This window comes from Ornithodoros turicata, chromosome 5 (genome assembly GCF_037126465.1).
Source record: "Ornithodoros turicata isolate Travis chromosome 5, ASM3712646v1, whole genome shotgun sequence".
NCBI classification, from domain to species: Eukaryota; Metazoa; Arthropoda; class Arachnida; order Ixodida; family Argasidae; genus Ornithodoros; species Ornithodoros turicata.
Genome location: NC_088205.1, coordinates 76,590,574 through 76,610,340, shown reverse-complemented (window position 1 = coordinate 76,610,340; position 19,767 = coordinate 76,590,574). Strand labels below are relative to the sequence as shown.

At 46.5% G+C, this 19,767-nt stretch overlaps 1 protein-coding gene across 4 annotated transcripts in view; it reads right to left on the bottom strand.

The window, feature by feature from the left end:
- Positions 1–304: 304 nt before the first annotated feature.
- Positions 305–19,767, bottom strand: part of LOC135394860 (leucine-rich repeat-containing protein 70-like) — a 404,291-nt gene continuing 384,828 nt past the window's right edge. For all 4 annotated transcript variants that reach the window (XM_064625891.1, XM_064625889.1, XM_064625890.1 and 1 more), the window contains 2 exons: positions 11,522–11,635; positions 305–2,143 (listed from right to left, as the gene is read on the bottom strand). In XM_064625891.1, coding sequence (XP_064481961.1) covers positions 1,058–2,143; positions 11,522–11,635 — 1,200 coding nt within the window. In that variant the 3' untranslated portion in view covers positions 305–1,057. The remainder of the gene's footprint in view (positions 2,144–11,521; positions 11,636–19,767) is intronic.

Sequence of the window (19,767 nt, the reverse complement as noted above, 5' to 3'; positions counted from 1 at the left end):
CTGATATCCGAGCCGTTTTTGTCGGAGCAGCACTATACAGCAAAAGTAAGGAGAAGCCAAAGCAAGAGATCAGAAAAAAGCTAAGAAAGATTATCCTTTCAAAAGTGCCTTCTTCTCTTTTTCTTTTTTGCATTCTCTAAGCCCTCCTGTGTCATTTTAACCACACTGTTTAGAGAGCGACTTTCTTTTTTCATTCCTCCGAGAGAATATCGTTGCAGGAAGGGGGCCATATACTTACTTCAACATCACTGGCATCAGCACTACACAACACTGATAAGCGGGAGATATTAATGCCTCAAATACATAACACGTGACGCATCACTTTATTTGCATGAACATTGAAAGATAATCGTATTTTATTGAGTACGCACAAGAGCTGGTATCCAACGTGGGCGTGTAATGACTTCAAACCTGCCAACCGCGTTGGGTTCCAGTATATATGATCCACTCGCGTCCGTGATTCACGTTGTGTAACCAGAAACAGGTAGACTCTTGAGACCGACGAGACAGACAAATGCACTATGCTGATTTCGCTGTCTTCTGCCACCAGTTGTGTACGTTGCACGCACCAGAAGCATAAAGGTAGCTGAAACTTCGTAGGCACAGAACACTCGTTTTACTGGCATGCGCCAGCACACACACTTAGGCACGTTATTTTTTCCTCATTTTTCCCCCGGACTTGCTCACCACCGGCGTCGTTGCACTGATGTCATTTGGGTGGTACGTATCAGCACGTAGGCAACATTTCTTTATTGGAACAACGCAACACCGCCACACTGCCGTTCCACGAGAGCTTCACAGCCGGGACACATAAGTAGTGCCTCAACAGGAGAGGGGGGCAGACTGCAGCATCCGAATAAAAACCAATGTCGTGAAAAGGAACACAGTGGAAACCCTGAACGGTATCACGTCCGTTACGTCGTTCTCGTTAGTGACGTCACGGAGAAAGCACGGCAAACGGAAACGTCGTCATCATCACGTCACGTAGCACAGTTGGTAAGTAACGCACTGCCCCTTACATCACTTTCATCGTCACCAACACCCTTTCACTTCACCACTACGACCATAAGCTCGTGACGACAACAACACTTAAAACTGACCATGTTGCGGGATCTACTATGGACGCCGTGTTGGTGCCGTCGACGCCGTTGACTTTCTGCTGTTCTGAGTGTCCCTTCTTCGGTTCGAAGTCTTCGGGATGACACTCAGGTATATCCGCCATTGGTACCCGAACTACCGTCCAGTTGAGGTACTCCGGAGGGTCCGAGCAATAGGATTCTTCCATAAGGTTGCTCGTGAGCCAACGAAGTCTACAGTCGCACGGTACCCAGTTTCCCGTAACAACCACGCGGCTGACAGCGTCTGTATCCGTGTAAAGGCCGTCCAGGGCCCTGGGCTGGAGGTTCGCGATGCGATTGCCGCGAATTCGCAGTTCGGTGACAGCCATCATGCCGGCGAACGCTGCTGCTCGTATCGCACCGATAACGGAATTTTCTATCGCGATTAAGCTTACGTTTTTCAGACCGGTAAATGCGCCGGAATCGATGACGCGAATGCTGGAATCGCGAAATATAACCTTGGCGATTTTTTCCATGCCGCGAAACGCAAACTGCGGCAACACGTCACTCTTCATGCCTTCGAACGTCAGTTCGTTGACGCTGTTGAAGCCGTGAAAGGCGTCCGACTGAATGCCGTCCAAATCGTACGGCATCGACACTATGCCGATATTGCGAAAATCGCTGAAGGCGCGAGGCCTTAACGTCGATATTGGGTTGCCGTCGAGAGATAACTGCCTAATGCCGTGGCTTCCCGCGAACGCGTGAGGTTCGATTGTGGTTATTCGATTGTATCCGAGGTGGAGGTACTGAATCTCGGAGAGGGACGATAAAGAATAGGTTGGAAGTACGGTGAGAGGATTGTTTTGGAGGCTGAGTTCCAGCATATTTTTGAGGCCACGAAACGCGTAAGGGGCCAAGGTGTGGATCTGGTTGTTATCCAGGATGAGCTTTTGAAGTTGGTTGAGGTGCTTGAAGCAGTCCGTGGGGACCCTGGTGATCTTATTGCTCGTGAGGAGGAGGTCTCGAGTTTCCCGAGGAATCTTCTTGCTAGGAATGTGTTCGTAGCCGGATTCCTGACACAGCACCTATAGAAAAGGAGACAGAGAATGTAATATTTTTTCTTTCATTTCCAATCCAATCCAATCCAATGTAATATAATAACGGGCAACATTGGAAATCAGCTGTGGATTGCGTTGTTGTGGGTTCGCGCTCAACTTTCTCGAGACATTTATTTATACGGGTTACAATGAGAGAGACTTTCAAGGTTAGTGGCAAGTGCGCGGTTTCGAATCCCAGCATCGCCTGTGCTAGTTTTCCTTCGGCAGACTTTTGACAAACGGATGTCCGATACAGTTCCCACTGAAGTCTGCCCAAGACGCATACTAACCCCCTCTCCGACTCTTGTGTGCTGTCCTCTCTCTTCGTGTCCGTGTACATCACTCATAGCCACCACTGCTTCGCGGTGGTGGCTATGGTATTATGGTATTATACCATATATATTTAATACCATTATGGTATTATGGTATTAAACAAAATAAATAATTGTGATATGTAGTATTCTACATGACATCCACATATCGGCCTCCTTCTTGCCAAATGGGATCATTCATGAACGCGCCTCGATACCCAGAAGCTTGTTTTTAAAATAATCTTCACTATAATCCTCCTCTCCCTTCGCTTTCGTTGCATAGGATAGTCCGTGTTGGAAACGCAAAACCGTATCACTCTTGATAGTAGTGAAATTTCATTGCATTGGACATCAATATGCAATGAATTGGTTATAGCACGTTATATACAACACTTTATTTTGATGATGATTGTTGAGCTGAGGTAGCCACATATTACCACGTCTGTCCTCCCCCTATATACCCTAACAGTCAATCTTCATCGACTCCTAACCTCACCTTCCAGCCACAGCCGTGGCGCTGCCCCTTCTTTTCCTGTATCTATTTCATTTCTCTCCTAACGGACTCCAACATGTTTTTATTACCACTGCTCAGAGTCCAAAAACCCACGACTCTGCTTACGTTCCGCAGAAATCATCCTTCCAAGCCCACACCAAACACCAACAAACAGTGTCCCATAACCAGAAGAGGGAGCATCAATTAGTTACTTTCACCCAGCTATGTAACCCCTACCATCCTTTTAATATACGCCCAGCAATATCACCAGCATGTACTGCTGCTCACACGTGCCACGAAAAATTCACTCGAATGTGGACGGCGAGCACCAGTACATCACACCCGACACGGCCGCATTCCGAGGGACGCAATCCGTAACCTGAGAACGATGCACCAAAATACCGGACATACCTCAACGCGTAGTAATTAGTTACTGCAGACATATATTGAAGCGAGAGATATATACATCGCATAATGAAAGCATACCTTCCGTCGTGTGGCGTCCGCTCTAACGACGAGGCGTTAACGTTATAATGGTCTTAAATTTCTGAAAGTTTCCCAGCAAGCCAGTAAATAACGACCAATTACTGCGGACGTGCGAGGGTTGTGCGGGATGTGCGGTCGTAATTATTTACAAGCGGAGAACAATAGCGCGTAATTAAATTCATTACGGTGAAGGCGCTACTATCAGGCTTCGTGGGAAGGCATGCTCGTATATGGCTGCGTCCTTATGGGGGACCTGGTCGGTTATCTCTTTCCTGAAAGGAGCTTATGCTTCTTAGGGGTTCAGGGGTTTGGAGTTCGCAGACGACAACGCGATGAAATACCTTTTCGATCTCCCTCTTAGGGGACAAGGCCCCGGGTGTCGGCAAAAGTTATCTTGGGTGATATTTAATGCTTGGCTTGCTGGGTTCCAGTAGGGCGTTCTTCCAAAATTAATTTGCTTCTTTTCTTTTTCTGCATCGACTTCTAGAGACAAGAAAAATCATACACCTATTGTTCATAACATCTCTCATGACAGGAAGGAACGTACAGTATTCATAACCGCCGACCTGGGGGCTTAATCGCTTCATCGTCGTTACGGTCGTTACAATCTAACGAGGGGCGGGAAATTCAAAAAGGTGGGCACGTGACACATTGCGCGTGACGTTTACCACGGCCTTCACGTATCGCGCGAAGAGCACCGTGCACGTGTTTTATCACGTGCCCACCTTTTTAAATTTCCCGCACGCCTTTTTGAATTTCCAGCCACTCGTTAGCTTGTAACGACCGTAACGGCCGTAACGGCCGTAACGACCGTAACGGCCGAGCGCTCGATGGCAAACGGTGGTCGTATCAGACGATAATCGCAGTGCCGTGTATTAAAAGGGAATCTTGCCATTAGGAGGAGCATAAGAAAGAGGCTCGACCTGTCAATCAAACTTGGGCGCATTTCATTGGTTGCCGTTTTCCATGGGAGCCGCCATGGCACCAAAAACCAAAAAAATCAATGTCACGACGAGACTGGGAGGTACCCGGGTTCGAATCCCGGTGCCGGCTGTGCTGTCTGGGGTTTTTCCTGGGTTTTCCTCAGACGCTTTCAGACATATGTCGGCACAGTTCCCTTAGAAGTCGGCCCAGGACGCACATTCCCCCAGGGCGTGAGTCGTGACGTTGCCCACATACGTGAGGCCGACAACGGCAAGCCCTATCACCACCACCACCACCACCACCACCACCACCAAAAACACCAGCTCGCGTGGCTCAGTGGTTAGCGTGATTGCCATGTCACGTCGAGACGGAGAGGTACCCGGTTTCGCATCCCGGTGCTGGATGTGCTGTATGGGGTTTTTCCTGGGTTTTCCTCAGACACTTTCAGACATCTGTCGGCACAGTTCCCTTAGAAGTCGGCCCAGGACGCACATCCCTCAGGGCGTGAGTCCTGCCGTTGCCCTCCTCTGTGAGACTGACAACGGCGGGTCCTTTCACCACCACCTCCACTAGAATTTCTCCAGAATGGAGGATGGCGCTTGGACCGGCGAAGCGGAGATATCGTGACAACTTTTTTTTTCTCATGAACTACTCTAATTTTATTCTGCGAATATGCATCCTCTTGTAACTCGCTGCAAAATCGGCTTCAACTTTCTCTCCGCCACGATTATTTACGCCAAAATTTCGTTCGTCGCTGCCGTTAGACCTAGTTAAGACAACGATCTCAAGAAAATAGCACGAAAGACGCCACTGATGCGTAAGATTACGCATTATATAATTGAATTTTATTTATACATACATCTTTGCGTATTTTTGATTACATCTACTTACGTTGCATAATTAAAAGTTCATACCGGCAGCCGTCTGTTACGAAGAAGCGGTTCTGCCGGCCAATCAGTTCTGCCAGAAACCATTTCTGCATTTCTGAGGCTTCCCAACATGCCTCTCTCCATGCAGATGGCGTTGATAAAAGCGGGCGCAAAATACGTCGTTTCGTTCTGTCACCAGTGATATCCGTTTCAATCCAAATCAATCTAGTTTCTCCAAAATGGTGGCACCCAGTAAATAAGGGTGAGGGATAAGTACTGGATGGCCTGTAACAATAGGGAACTGTATTTCGACCTGTGATTGGCTAGATACATCAAAAAGTGGGCGGAGCCTCAGGTACATGCAGGTCCCATTAATGACCACACTCCCTTTTAATACACGGCACTGGATGATCGCAGTGCCGTGTATGCCAAAGGGAGTCTTGGCCATTAGGAGGAGCCTAAAAAGAGGCTCGACCTGTCAATCAAACTTAGGCGCATTTCATTGGTTACCGTTTTCCATGTGAGCTGCCATGACACCAAATTTTCTTCAAGATGGAGGACGGTGCTTGGAACAGCGGAGCGGAGATTTCGTGACACAAAATTTTCACGGACTACTTTAATTTCATACTGTGAGTATATATCCTCATGTACGCATCTGGAAAATGAGCTTCAACTTTCGCTCCGCCATCATTATTTACGCGCAAATGGGATGTTTCGTTGCCAACGTTAGGCCTAGTTAAGACCGTGATACCAAGAAAATAGCAAGAAGGACGACCTTTATGCGTAGGATTTTGCATTATATAACTGCATGTTATTTATACATACATCTTTTTTCATTTTTGATTCGATCTACTTACATTACTTGACTTAAAACTTCATACCGGCAGTCGTCTGCTACGAAGAAGCGGTTGTATCGCTCTCTTGGCCAATCACTTCTGCCAGCAAGCATTTCTGCAATTCTCAGCCTTCCCAACATGCCTCTCTCCATGCAGATGGCGTTGATAAAAGCGGACGCAAAATCCGTCGTTTTGGTCTGTCACCAGTGATATCCGTTTCAATCCGAATCAATCGAGTTTCTCCAAAATGGTGGCACTCAGTAAATAAGGGTGAGGTATAAGTACTGGATGGATGTAATAATAGACAACTGTATTTCGACCTGTGATTGGCTAGATATCTCAAAAAGTATGTGGATCCTCAGGTATGGGCAGGTCCCATTAATGGCCAGACTCTCTTTGGTATACACGGCACTGGATGATCGTGGACGAGTGCGCCGCTTGCGGAGGTATCAGACATCGTGCGTTCGTTTTCTTGATGAGAAAGTCGCTGATTGCTGCTATGGACGACGTCTCGTACGGGAACGATGGAGGCTTTGCATCCACCGGGACGTTGACTGGGCTACTCCTCCACTTGCATATTTTGTACTCTGTTACGTCACTGCGGATCGTCCTAGCGCATGGGACAACGCGTGTGACGTCACTCCGGTGAGCTAAAGCTACGGGAGGTAGGCTCCGATGTAACTGCGGGAAAGCACCTCATAGGATAATGGCGTGAGCTACAAGCTCGATCGGCGCAAAGTTCCATTTCAATAGGATTTGCAGCAGTTGGATTATAGAACCACGAAGGCAACCTCTCCTCCTCGATTTATGCAACGTTGTCCTGTACCTTTCGGCAGTACAAAGCTGAACAACTCGACAAAAAATGAATGAAAAGAAAGAGAGCACACAAAGCAGTGGGGAAGAGAAGAAATGTACCGCTAGAGCAGACCACTTTCGAACGTAAAAGTCAAGAAGACAAATCTCGCACAGTTTCAGAGTTCCCAATCGAAGTTCTTGCATCTATAATTTAATCTGGACGCTGTACGGACTGAGAGTTGCAGTATGGTTTCCAGTATATCACCCCTCTTGTACTCCGTCTTTTATTGGCTTCTTCATCTGTACATATATTTCTTTTTTCGACAATCCCTCCCCAGAGCCTATAAATATAAATCACTCCTAGATGAAGACAAAAATCACTCTTCCGAACAGAGTGGAATTGAAATTGAAATGAGGCCGAGTTAGAAGAAGGGAAAAAGAGAACCGTCAAAAGGCTAATCGAACGACGGGAAGACTAGTGTCGATATCAATAGATTTATTATCGCTGCACTCTAAAAAGGGAACCTCACCACATAGCTCGGTGAAGGCTATACAGGGTGCTCAAAATTAAGCTTTCACTAGCACTTTATAAATTGGCGAACAAAAGAAAACTGGTGCTATTTTTCCGTTCCTTGAGTAAGAAATAGGTGCTACATAATTACACCTGTTTCTTACACTTTGTTAAGTAGCGTAAAGTTATCATCCGGTTTCCTGTTATCGCTGTGTTGGCGTAGCGCTCGTGAAAGCTTAATTTTGAACACCCTGTAGAATGACACCTTTATCATTCCCGATGTGGGAAAAGAGCGGGGCGTACGCCCTTTTTTTTTCTTTTTGGAACTGCATAACTGACAGCGTTGGGTTTACACTTCGCAAAGGGGACCTTGTTGGAATGTCGCGTTGCCACTGTAGGGTAGACCAGGAATCAGACAAATGCCTGAGGAGGGATCTTCTGTCTCCTCTCGAAAGTATAATGGGTGTAGAAGGCCGTTGTTGATGTGCAGCGGCAGCGTCGGCCTCGTGGTTCCCAGTTATTACGCAATGACCTGGAGTCCACTGAAAGGCAACGGAGCAAGAGCGTTCTTGTAGAGACTTCAGGGCGCACAGGACATCTATCACCACTGAGGGTTGGGAACCGCGGACGCCCATGTTTTTAATGCACAGGAGAGCTGCTTTGGAGTCGGTATAAGTTAGCCCTTGCCGCAGTTCACAGCCTGCCGCATATGTCAAGAATAACAGGATAGTATAAAGCTCAGCAGATGTCGATGAGGTGCGGTGAGACAGACGGCATCCACGTGTAACGGACCCTTACAGAAAGGCTGAAGATGAAGTGTCCCTAGTCGACGATAAAGCTGTACCGTTGCAGTATTGAGCCTCGATGAAGTCAAGGGTAAGTTTCCAAAGGATAACATCAGTATAGCTCTTTTTGTTGTTCTTGATGCCGGGTATGGAGGCATTGACAAGCGGCGATGGCAACGTCCATGGAGGCACTGGTGCCGTCGGGTCTACTATGAATTTGGGAATATGAGCTCTGAATGATGTTATAGAAGCATAAGCCGTCGCGTTAAGTCTAGCGTAAAGCTTGCGAATGAGGGGGTGACGTTGATGATGGACACGTAGACGCAGATAGTGGCGTGCAGTTTCGCGAGTACGGGGAACCTCAATGGGGACGTCCCACGCCTCAGCAGCTACTAGGCGGGTTTCAGTGGCTCGTGAGACCCCGAGACATACCCGAAGGCTTCGCGCGAGCAGGGCTCAAATCTTTTGAGGAAGTCCGTAAAGGACGGGAAGCCTGTACATTAGTGCAGGGCCACGAACCACGGCAACGTGATGACATCCTTCTCGTCTCGTCCCCATCACATACCTGCGAAGTGACGGATGACGTTGACGCAACGTTGGACTCCGTTTTCAAGAACGCCTCTGTGGCGCTTCCTCGACAAATTCCATGATAGAGTTACGCCGAGAAACTTGTGTTGTGTCACCTGCTCCAGTGAGCGTCAGCCAATATACAGGCGACATCTAGGCATGTCTTTGCGCGTGAAGGCTAGAACAGCGCTTTTCTTTACGGATATCTCCACTCCTGTCTAGAGCAAATACTGACGAATGGCATACTGACCCTGACGGAGTGCTGGACGGGAAGTACCTGTAGTCCAAATGCAGACGTCGTCGGCAGACGGGGACAAGTTGACTTTCCGCTGAATAGCGGGTTCCAATGCTCGCCGTAACGCCATTAAAGAGGAGCGGATTTGGGACGCTTCCTTGTGGTACCCCATGAGAGATGGGGATTTGCTCTGTGTTGCCTCGTTTCGTCCGGAGGAAAATACATCGTTGACTGAGGAAATCAGCGAGGCCCCACCTCCAGCTTCAGCACGCACTGATGCGTCATCAAACGAGTAAAGCGTTTGCAAAAAATCACTTTAGGTCCATTTTGCCGCAGCCCATCGTAAACGTTACAAATGATGCGCTTATCACGCCGCAACATTTACTCACGGACTCGGCAACCAAATGGATGTTTCGCACGCAGTCTGACTGTTGATGCGTTTGGCCATATTTTATGCAACAAATCTACTTTCAGCCGTCTCTTCGGATTGATATTCACTGGCCGAATGAACGATGAGGTTCTCCTCGATTCAGATTGACAAACGGAACACGGTAGTTACCTGTACACGTTATCACACGCGAACCCGAATCATCGTTATAAAATAAGGGTGTTGTTTTCACACATGAAGCACTTTGCCGTCTTGAGAACCACGCCACAATGTGATGTGCTTGGGTACCCGTCTCCTGGGAGAGAGTAGCTATCAGATTTAAGCTATGCGGCCAGAATATTTCAAAGCAGGCGTTGATTGTGACTTGCAAACAGTAGGGCGCCTGTAGCTCCCTCTGCGTGAGGTAAGGAAAACCACGTCGTCTGCTACGATATCCGCCATTTTGTCTCTAACGCACAGCACGCTCTGCGCTGACAAGACTGTATTGTTGACATTTTAACTGTACACGACACTTAAGAACCAAGTAAATACAGGAAATAGTAGTACAGGAGGTTCGAAAAAGCTGGTGAAAACGGAACACAGCATCTAGCATGCATGGTGATGGAGAGCGTCAAAATGGCGGCTTGCCGGCGTTCGATTCTGCAAGGAGTGAACCCTCCCTACACATAGAGGGAGCTAGTGATGAAGCACACTCAGAGCCGCATATCCACCCACTTCTTGCGCTGTCTGACCAATGACGTCTCAAAATACGGGGCATTATCAATCAGCCTATCCTCACTATCTGACCCCCCCATGCATGGCATGGGCAGCGCCATTTTGCATGGTGGAAGGAAACCAAGGAGCGGCCCTACCTACCCGCATTTCTCTACGCAAGCAAGCGTGGCAACCGACGCAGACGATTGTGGGATACACTCGGCCCCCACGTGATCGTATCACGTGATGTAAACAACATGGCGGCCCCCACGAAAACAGGGAATGTTCCCAATGCACTCCGTCCACGCATACTGTTGCGAATGCTTATGAGGGATGACACAAGGCACGTTGGGAAATGTCGTCTGCCATCCGTTGTTATTCCGCTGCAGCTCTGGTACACATCCTGTCTCCGATACGATTTTTTAAAAATTAAACAACATGACTATTTGGAACAAAAAAGGCAACAATCTTTTATCCCAAAAATTCAGTAATTAATTCAAACCTGTACAGCACAGTGCCGTTTTTCTTATTTTTTCGCTGTGATCGCCGTGTTCTCTATAGATCTAACAACCACATCAGAACGTGTTCTTTTCGGTTAGTCGTCGGTTGTGGAGCATAAGTTGCAACTGATTTTCGATAAACTTATAGGAGGATGTTCTGCTTGCGGCACGGTTTTCTGAAATCAGCACCCCGTGGTTTATCCCATCTCAAACCTCCGGGTTTTGCAAGATCATTTATTTCAAGTAAGAAACACGTGTAGCATATGGCACTCCTTTTAAATACAATATTGAAACAACATATTCGATGGAAATGGAGGAAATATGGGCTGCAGAACTACTGACAGGCGATTTCAGGCAACCGTGTCGCGAGCAGTACGTGTGCATAGTAATATCAGAGTAGTCCGTGAAAAAAATTTGTCACAAAATTCCCGCTTCACCGTGTCTGTTTTCGTCGCCATTTTGACTGGCAGTCATGGGGCGGCCCCGTGGTAAGACAGCAAACCGATTGCCACACTACCAAGGGGGTGAGTTTCAGCCTGCGTTAAGAACACACGTGACTTCTTTCCCCCTCGATTTCATTTTCGCACCACGAGGCAACTGTCTCTATAAGCCAGAGCGGACATGAGAGAGGAGGCGTGAGAAGGTGCGGGAGATATGGAGGTTATTTTCCGTCCAGGGACGGCTTCAGAGGGAGAAGCGACGAGAAAGAAAACTCCATAGCTCCTCGGGCAAACTCCCAGCTGCTCTCTACTGGCTATCACTTCAGCCTTTTACTCTAATATAATGTCGACGTCCTATATATGCCTATGTCTATAGTCTGATATTATCTAAACCCACATATATCTTCGTCTTCGACCTCACGCAGGTCCTCCTCTTTAATATCTACTAAATAAATACTAATTTGCACGGTCTCCGCGATTGCAACTGCTTGCTGCGCGAACTTATATCTTTCGTAACACGGACGATGTCTCACCTGCTTGTTTTCCAGGCACTTGCAGTGATCAGGACAACCTAGGCAGGTTCTCGTTGTTAAGAGGCCCACCACCAGGGGCAAGAGAAGAAACCGTGTACTCCACCTCACGCTCATCTGGAAGGAAAAGGAACGAAAGGTAAATGGCAAACGCGACTACCAACATACAGAGTGCAACACCCGAAAGTATGGATGTAGTATATACCGGGGGTTTCAGCTAATCCCCGGGCTAAATGATTCGCGAACGGGTGCACCAATCCACGAACTTTCTTTTTTACAAGTATCTGTCCGATACCACCTACAAGCTACACACCGTGTGAATGAGTGGGAGGCGCTCATTATTAAAATAAAAATGCAAATGAGTTTCGTAAAAAAGCGTAACTTCTAAAGCAGGGCGCTGTCGGCATTAAAATGGGTACTACCCCTTTTGGGACCTTCAGAGGACACCTTTTAGAGAAAAATATGCCACCGAAGCTGGTGACTTGTTGCAGTAATTAATTGGTTTCGGTTTATATAATTTTGTCACGGCTGGTCGCGGTGAAGCTCAAAAGGACGCTCTTTCATTCCCTTATCCACCAATGAATTACACCAATGAACTACGTCCTTTTGCGCTTCGCCGCGACCAGCCGCGACAAAATTATGTAAACCGAAACCAATTAATTACTGCAACAAGTCACCAGCTTCGGTGGCATATTTTTCTCTAAAAGGTGTCCTCTGAAGGTCCCAAAAGGGGTAGCACCCATTTTAATGTCGACGGCGCCCTGCTTTAGAAGTTACGTTTTTTCACGAAACTCATTTGAATTTCTATTTAAATAACGAGCGCCTCCCACTCATTCACACGGTGCGCAGCTTGTAGGTGGTATCAAATAGATACTTGTAAAACAGGAAGTTCTTCGATTGGTGCACCCGTTCGCGAATTATTTAGCCCGGGGATATAGGCACAACGATATGTTGAGACACTGGTATTATACCACAAATTTGCTGTAACTGTTTGCCGGATTCCCCGGGGGCGGGTTGAAATGATATGTGGGCAAGCATAGTACAGTTGGTAATACAAAGAGCCGGGTTGCGTGCGCGCATCATCCGTGAGTATAGTCATTGTCACGTCCCATGTGCAGTGCTCTCGACGCTGGCTTACCTCAACTGGGCTCTTTCATCACGATCAAGATTAGTGGCACATCAAGTTCTGGTAAGCACACCAGAAATTTGATCAAGTACTGCGACTCGTCCCATCCTCGAGGAAGCGACACAGGGACACTAGAAGTGTTTCGCCCTCCGTATAGCGACTCTTCCGGAGTTTCAGGATTGTTCGCATGTCACGTACAAAAAGCAATCTCCCTTTGGGAACGTTTTTATCTGGTATGTAAGATACAGTTACTGTCAGTGTAAAGGGGACTACCTCCATAGATAGTTAGTTCCCCTTACGTGATGACAACATACGCTTACAATTCAGTGACGATACACACTTTCAATTTGATGTCTACTTGATGGCAATACACACATCTCGTCTTGTCTCATCCTCCAACTAACAATACATACATGTAGTCGTGGTCGAGGCTGACATGATGATGGTGTGTGCTGACTCTTCTGGTCACAGGGCACCCAGCGCATTAGTATTTGCCAGTCTTGGGTAAGTTACTTCTAAAAAGTAACTGAGGTACAGTTATATTTACTTTCTTGGTCAAGTAACTAAGTTACAGTTATAGTGACCGAAAGAAAGTAACTGAGTTACATTACAGTTACTTTTTATAAAAACGACCATGAGAGGGTGATACAGTCGTTAAAAACATGCATTTATTTACATTTACTTAAGCGCGATAAAAGTATTATTGCACTTAATCAGAAGCTGTATAAGTCAATATGTGGCTCTCCCACAGGGAAAAAATACGACATGTGTACGCACGTACAAAAAAGGATTGACATTTGTTCGAGTAACTAGTTACATTTTGCAGTTACGTTCACAGAAATAGTAACTAGTTAAGTTAAAAGCTACTTTTCTGGAAATGTAACTAGTTACTGTAACTAGTTAACCCCAAAAGTAACTAGTTACAGTTACAAGTTAAAAGTAACTTAGTTACCACCCAAGACTGGTATTTGCTACTGACACTAATCTGGTATGGCGGCGTCGGAATAGCCTGACATGGTGGTGGGATAGTCTGAAAAGGCGTTCCATCGCATCAGTCGCGAATACCTCATTTCTACGATGAAAGTCCCTTTTATGTCCCTTCTGTCCCTTCTATGTTGTTCCAGCCTCAGAACATCAGTTCCTCTCTTGTACCTCTTTTCTGTTTTGCATAGCGCTCGTGTGAACGGCCGCTTTACAAGCATATGGTAGCGGTTTGGTACCGACGCACGACGTCTTGCGCGATGCTTAACGGACACGTCTCGGCGCATCTCTTTTTTGAACGGGGCGTGCGCCAACGTTGCCCATTTTTTCCAATACTGTACGTGTTAGGAATAGAGCCACTACTGCGGAGCTTTCGTAGCGACATGGGCACAGGGGCACACGCGAGTCCCTCGCGTCGCATCATGCGTTCCACTGATGGCTTTTGCTCACGACATCAATATAGTTGTGCCAGGCGAGGCCTCAATATCTCGGGTTGTCAGTATATCGCAACAATACTGTACAGTCAGCGGGGCCCGCCTGAATATACGAGAGAGTTCTGTGCTGGTAGTTTCGGGAGCGTATGCGGGTATACAGTTTAGCTCCAGGCGCCGCTCGGGGGCCGTGCTGTGATAGGGGACGTGCGCTTCTTTAGGTGGCGCGGCGAACACTGTGGCGATAGCGACAAAGTAGGAAAATTTTAACTCTCCGGTCGCTCCCTGCATCGCCTTTTCATCACTACCGACTTCACTGCCATTCAGAAATAAACAGGTAAGGGTAGTAAACAAAATGTGAACGATTCTTGCGAACAAAACACTGTCCGTCCGTGAGTGCTCGTTCGCGGAAGCTACACGACCGCAAAGCACCTTCTTTCTCCGCCCCGAAACTTTATTGCACGGTCACTATAGTGCAATCTCCACTTTTTGTTTCCTTTCTGCGGAGGGCAGAGGAACTGCCATCTGCCTCCATGTGTCATGCCTCTATGAACGTCTGTGTGTCATGTGAACATGTCTTTGTGTCAAATTGTAGGAAGTTCTGTTTTACGTCAAATAGCTCCCACAAAAATAGCTTTATCTATGTAGTCAAAACATGTGCTCAGGTACTATATACAGGGTGTTTGCTCTAACGTGTCCAGAAATTTTATTTAACGCGAGCGATAAAAGTGAAACGAGCGCTACTTTCCAGGTACTTGACTACTAGTGAAGCAGTACCTGTTTCTTACTCAAGTAGCAGACAAAGTATCACTGGCTTTTCTTTTATCGCTCGCTTTAAATATGATTTCCGGACACGTTAGAGCAAACACCCTGTATAAGGCAAATTTTGTGCATTGCATGAGTAGACCCAATAATAGAGCGGGAGCTTTTAATGGACGGTTATAAGATTGGAATTGTCTCAACGTCTGACGTGCGGGAGGAGAGCAATCTCCGTTATCGAATACGCGGCAATCCTTAGCGTTATGAGAAATCATGGAGGTCTGAACAATGATATCCTCTTCTATATGCACGACAAAGTAGCGACGGGACGGCATCGCACTTCTGACACCTTTTCAGCGTACAGCGTATTATACGTCTATCTTCGCCATTCGCGCCCTGTAGCCTTTTCGTCGACTCACAAAATAGGATACACGAGGAGGCTGGTAGTCGTGGCACGTGAAACTCGTGTGTGTGTGAGTGAGGAAAAATGTAAGAGTGAAAGGAGGATGAGTGAGAGAGAGTGACTGATTTGTCCCTTCAGATGACGCACCCTGGAGTCGCTGAGAAGGCGTGCTAGCTTAGCTCAATTGGTAGAGCCCTGCACCGGTAATCCAGAAGATGTGGGTTCGAGTCCTACAGCTGGCTAACCTTTTCAGTGACTTTCATCTTTCAACGTGAAACTCCTCCAGGAAATAACGCCGTTCGCCGGTATAGTATGTACCATAGCGGACGAGGAGGTTTGCGGGTACGGGTTGCTCGCACTGTCGTGTTTCTGGTCTATTCTGAAGGGAAGATGTGCTCGAAAACGTCCAAAAGCTATAAATAATGAACACTTCGGAAATAATAAAGTTACCGCTGAACATTGTAGCTCCAGTTGTCTTCTGCAATTCCCTCAGAGAGCTCATTGTCGTATGTCTTTTCTATGTCCGGTTACACTGCGTAAAAAAAAACTACGTTGTGTCACGTAGTTTACTTCGTTATAGTTACTATACTATACCGATCATTACTTTGTTACGTCGCATTGTTTAGCATTATCAACCTTCCCGTTTCACGCGTTTACCGTCACTGGAGCCACTAAGGCAGGTTAACTTGAATTGAACGCTTGACTCTTTTCTCTCTAAACGGATTTATTGTCACTAAAAGATTCATCACGCCACCAAGTAACGTGTGTAAACAAGAATTGAGTGTTAACTTCAAGTTTTAGCCACCCTTGACCTCGGTTCAAAGTCAACCAGCGTGGGTGAAACCTGGCCTTAGACGCGTTTGCAACCCTGTTGCACCTCGTTTCTGTCTTCTACACTTTGGGACACAGAACCTGTGCAAGAGGTGGTCAAGATGTCACGTGATTTGACATGACGACTTCTTATCGGGTACAATAAAGCGAAACAGGCTGAAATGAATGTGTGAAGCTATGGTGAATCTAACACGTGAACTTGTTAGCTAACGTTTCCTTCAGTATACGAGGAGAAGCTTCCGATAGGGTACACTAAAATTTAATGCGCTGAAATGAATATGTGAATACCACGAAAGCTGCCTGTGAGATGTTCGCTATATGGTGTTTTAAAACTGTCGTCGTTAACGCAACGTCAAGCTTCTTGGTAACGCCATTAAAAATGCGATAAAATGCACTCCACAAGGAAGCGCGCATCGGCTACGATGAATATGCGACACCAAACCAGCTTATTATTTGGAAGTCCATGAATTCGCATTCGCAATGGAGATCCATTCTCAAACGACGACCACAGGCACTAGCGCAAGAACTCGCGGAAGAATATCGCACTACTTTTACATCTCAGTGCTGAAAGTATCGCGCGGTGCTTTTTCAACTTGATGCCGTATGTAGCATTGCGCTCGTCGCAACTTCGTCACCAGTGCTCGTGGGTATGGGTAAGGAAAAAGATAGCGTCACCTCGTACCTGGATGATTGGAAAGACGGAAAGATCGAAGCAATCGTGTAAATGGCGCGGCAGGCAAGCGTAACACGTTTCCATGGAGACGAGTGCACGCGACTTCCACGGTAGCCTGGTGATAGTCTAGAAAAATGAGCAAGATACATGCGATGGGATTAAGTGGTATCGACTTCACCTGCTGCTAGTAGCACAGAGGAGCCATAAGTAATATCATCAGCTGGTTGCATCTGGCTCGTTAGCGCGGTGCGATATGGCTATATACTGCGCATTGTGTGATGTTCCCAGTTTTTTGTGCCGCGTCTTGTACACCGTGGAGGATATTGACAATATCAAACATGGCTAGAACTGATTTTACTCAACAGGGTCGATGTTGCGCAAAGTACCCAAAATTTACTTAAAGTATTAAGTACAAAGTACAGCTTGCGACATACTTCTCCGAACTTGCGGTTTATCCTTCTCTCTGAAATCTACAGGTGTTGCAAGAGTGTTCCTTCCGACCAGAGCCGTCGCGAGCCGAGTTGGCGCCCCCCCCCCCCCACCCTCTCTCACTGCCGTCAGAAGCTCTGTAAACAAAGAAAGAAAACGATCATTTGCCCTGCAGAGATCGTATAAATTCAAATTCTCTTAATTCTCGCTTTATACTGTACAAACGGCCTGCCGTTCGGCGCCCTCTCAGCCGAAGGAACCCGGGACGGCTGCCCCTCTCGCCCCCCCCCCCCCCCATCGCAACGGCTCTGCTTCCGACAAACATACACGTACGGTATCCTAAACCCAGTGCGTGTTTATTAGTCGAAACAGACAATCTTGCAACGTCTGCAGACTCCAGGCCGGATCAACCGCAAAGCTGTCGATTCTAGACAGGTATGTCGCAAGCTGTACCTGGCGTCAATAGTACTTGAAGCGCAGCACAGAGTACGACATTTTAAATGTACAGTGCTGGACAGAAGTTTACGGGACACGCTCTGGCGCATTCCTTCCTCAGATTGACAGGATAGAAGCCAATAGGACCGTACGGACTTACAGACATGTGCCTTATAGGTAACACAGTCACCTGTTTGCAAGACCATGCATGCATGTTTGCATGATTCGCTGCTAGGGTGTCACTCTGACGGGGGAACGGGCCGTAAACTTTTGTCCAGCACTGTTCTTGAAGTACAGTACAAAGTACTGAGAATTGTGCTTTAAAGTACCTGTTAAGTGCATTGCAACAGAGTTAGGGTAGTAATCTAAACAAACTGGTACACCTTGAAGAGAGAAGACGTGCAAAACTTGTGTCAGCGTTCTGTTGTGATAAAATTTGATAAGTGCTCACGTTTCGATTGGCCAGTGTGAGCATTTTTTTTTTTTTTTTTTTTTTGCAAATGCTAAGTTTTCAAGCCCAGCTAGTTAGTGCTTATCCATGAATATGAACGGGAACACAAGGCATAATTTCCGTTTACAGCTGCTCAGGCTATTTTATTTATACGTATTTTATTTCCCGATGTATTCGTCCTTGCACCTATTGGTATACTATGAAAAAGGAGGACAGCAATCCATTTTCTTGTTCAAAAGTACTGCTTCTAGACAAAAAATAGCTTACTTAATATTTTTCATATATTGTCTTTGCATTTCCAGTCGGGTAATTGAGTAATTGTTGTTGTTTGATGGGAACGGTACTAGACAAAAGTACCTAAAGTACAACCTGAAGTGCACAATTGGAAATGTACTTAAAGTAAATCACTCAGAAATTTACTTAAAGTACTACTTGGTACTTTAAGTACTGGCCACCACTGGGTATGGTAAACGTAGACCAATAAGCACAGCCCTGGAGAAAGTTTTCATGGTAATGAAAGTCTTTGTGTCGACTCAGGGAAAACGCGGCACGACGCTAGGGCATCATTGTGTCATTTGTCACACTGAGTCATTAAGCAAGAAGTGACTCGCGAAGTCACTTATGTTTTTTCTGGCCGCCCGCGCTCAGGCTTTTATATTAATACCAAGTAAGGTCACCAGTGAGCGCGCCTAGAATCTATACTTTATTCGAAGCTCTGCGTATAACTTATTGTATCGAGTTTGAAAAAACAAAAACAAAAAACACGTGCATGAAGTGAAGGACAGCAAAAGTAACAAAAGTACCTTCCATCCCAGTGAACCGAAGCTCCTTCTTTTTTTCTTTTTTTTTTTTTTGTCTACGCATATGTCTTGCGTACACCGTTCAGACTGCTACGCCACGAAACATGAGGCGACTAAATGAGAGGTTTTTCAAGGACGAATATCAAAAACGCCAATGCGTACTCTTGACTAAAAAAAAAAAAAAAAGCTACAGCAAAATACTCCATGGAATAGACATAACAGGTCGCGAGAAGCACAACTAGCAACCAGACAAGCAAAAAAGCAACAAAAATCGGGGCTCACTAATAGCCTTCACGCACTGCCAAGTTGTCGTATTCCCGCTTTTCCGCACAGTACAAAATCCCCGGGGAAAAGTGTACGCGTAGCAATAATGCGACAAGATAGCGCGAGAAACAGAAGCGAGGGACGGTAATTGTTGCAAATTCAGTGTATGGAGGCTGAGAACGCAACTGGGAAAACGGGACTCACTTCTTTACTTGGGCATGGAAATCGCAGTCTCTTCTCTCCACGAAGATGTGCTTATATACTGAGCAGTTCCACACAGAACGGCGAAAATGAGGCGCGCATCTGAAAGTACCACAGAGTGTTCTTCCTTCCCTTTTTCTTTGTTGTGCTTCAGAAGCAGTTGATGAACTCGCTTGGGAGTTTTTCCTTTCGCAACCAGAGGAGGTGCTTTAGGGAAGCGGATAGGCAATTGCGCGAAAGCAAGGTAAGCGTCAAACCGTAAGGGAAAGAAAAGGTTAAAAAGGAAATCCAGTAGCTGAATGGGAATGCCAAACTTTCCTTTCGGGTATGTGGAGAAAACTGTCACAAGTATGTTCCCAGTTCCATAGATTAATGCAGATTAGCCGAATTGTCAGAATTAGCAGAACGGCTATTGTGTCCCTCGAATTTGTTATCGGCTTTGTAAACGGGAAAGAAACCTTGTCG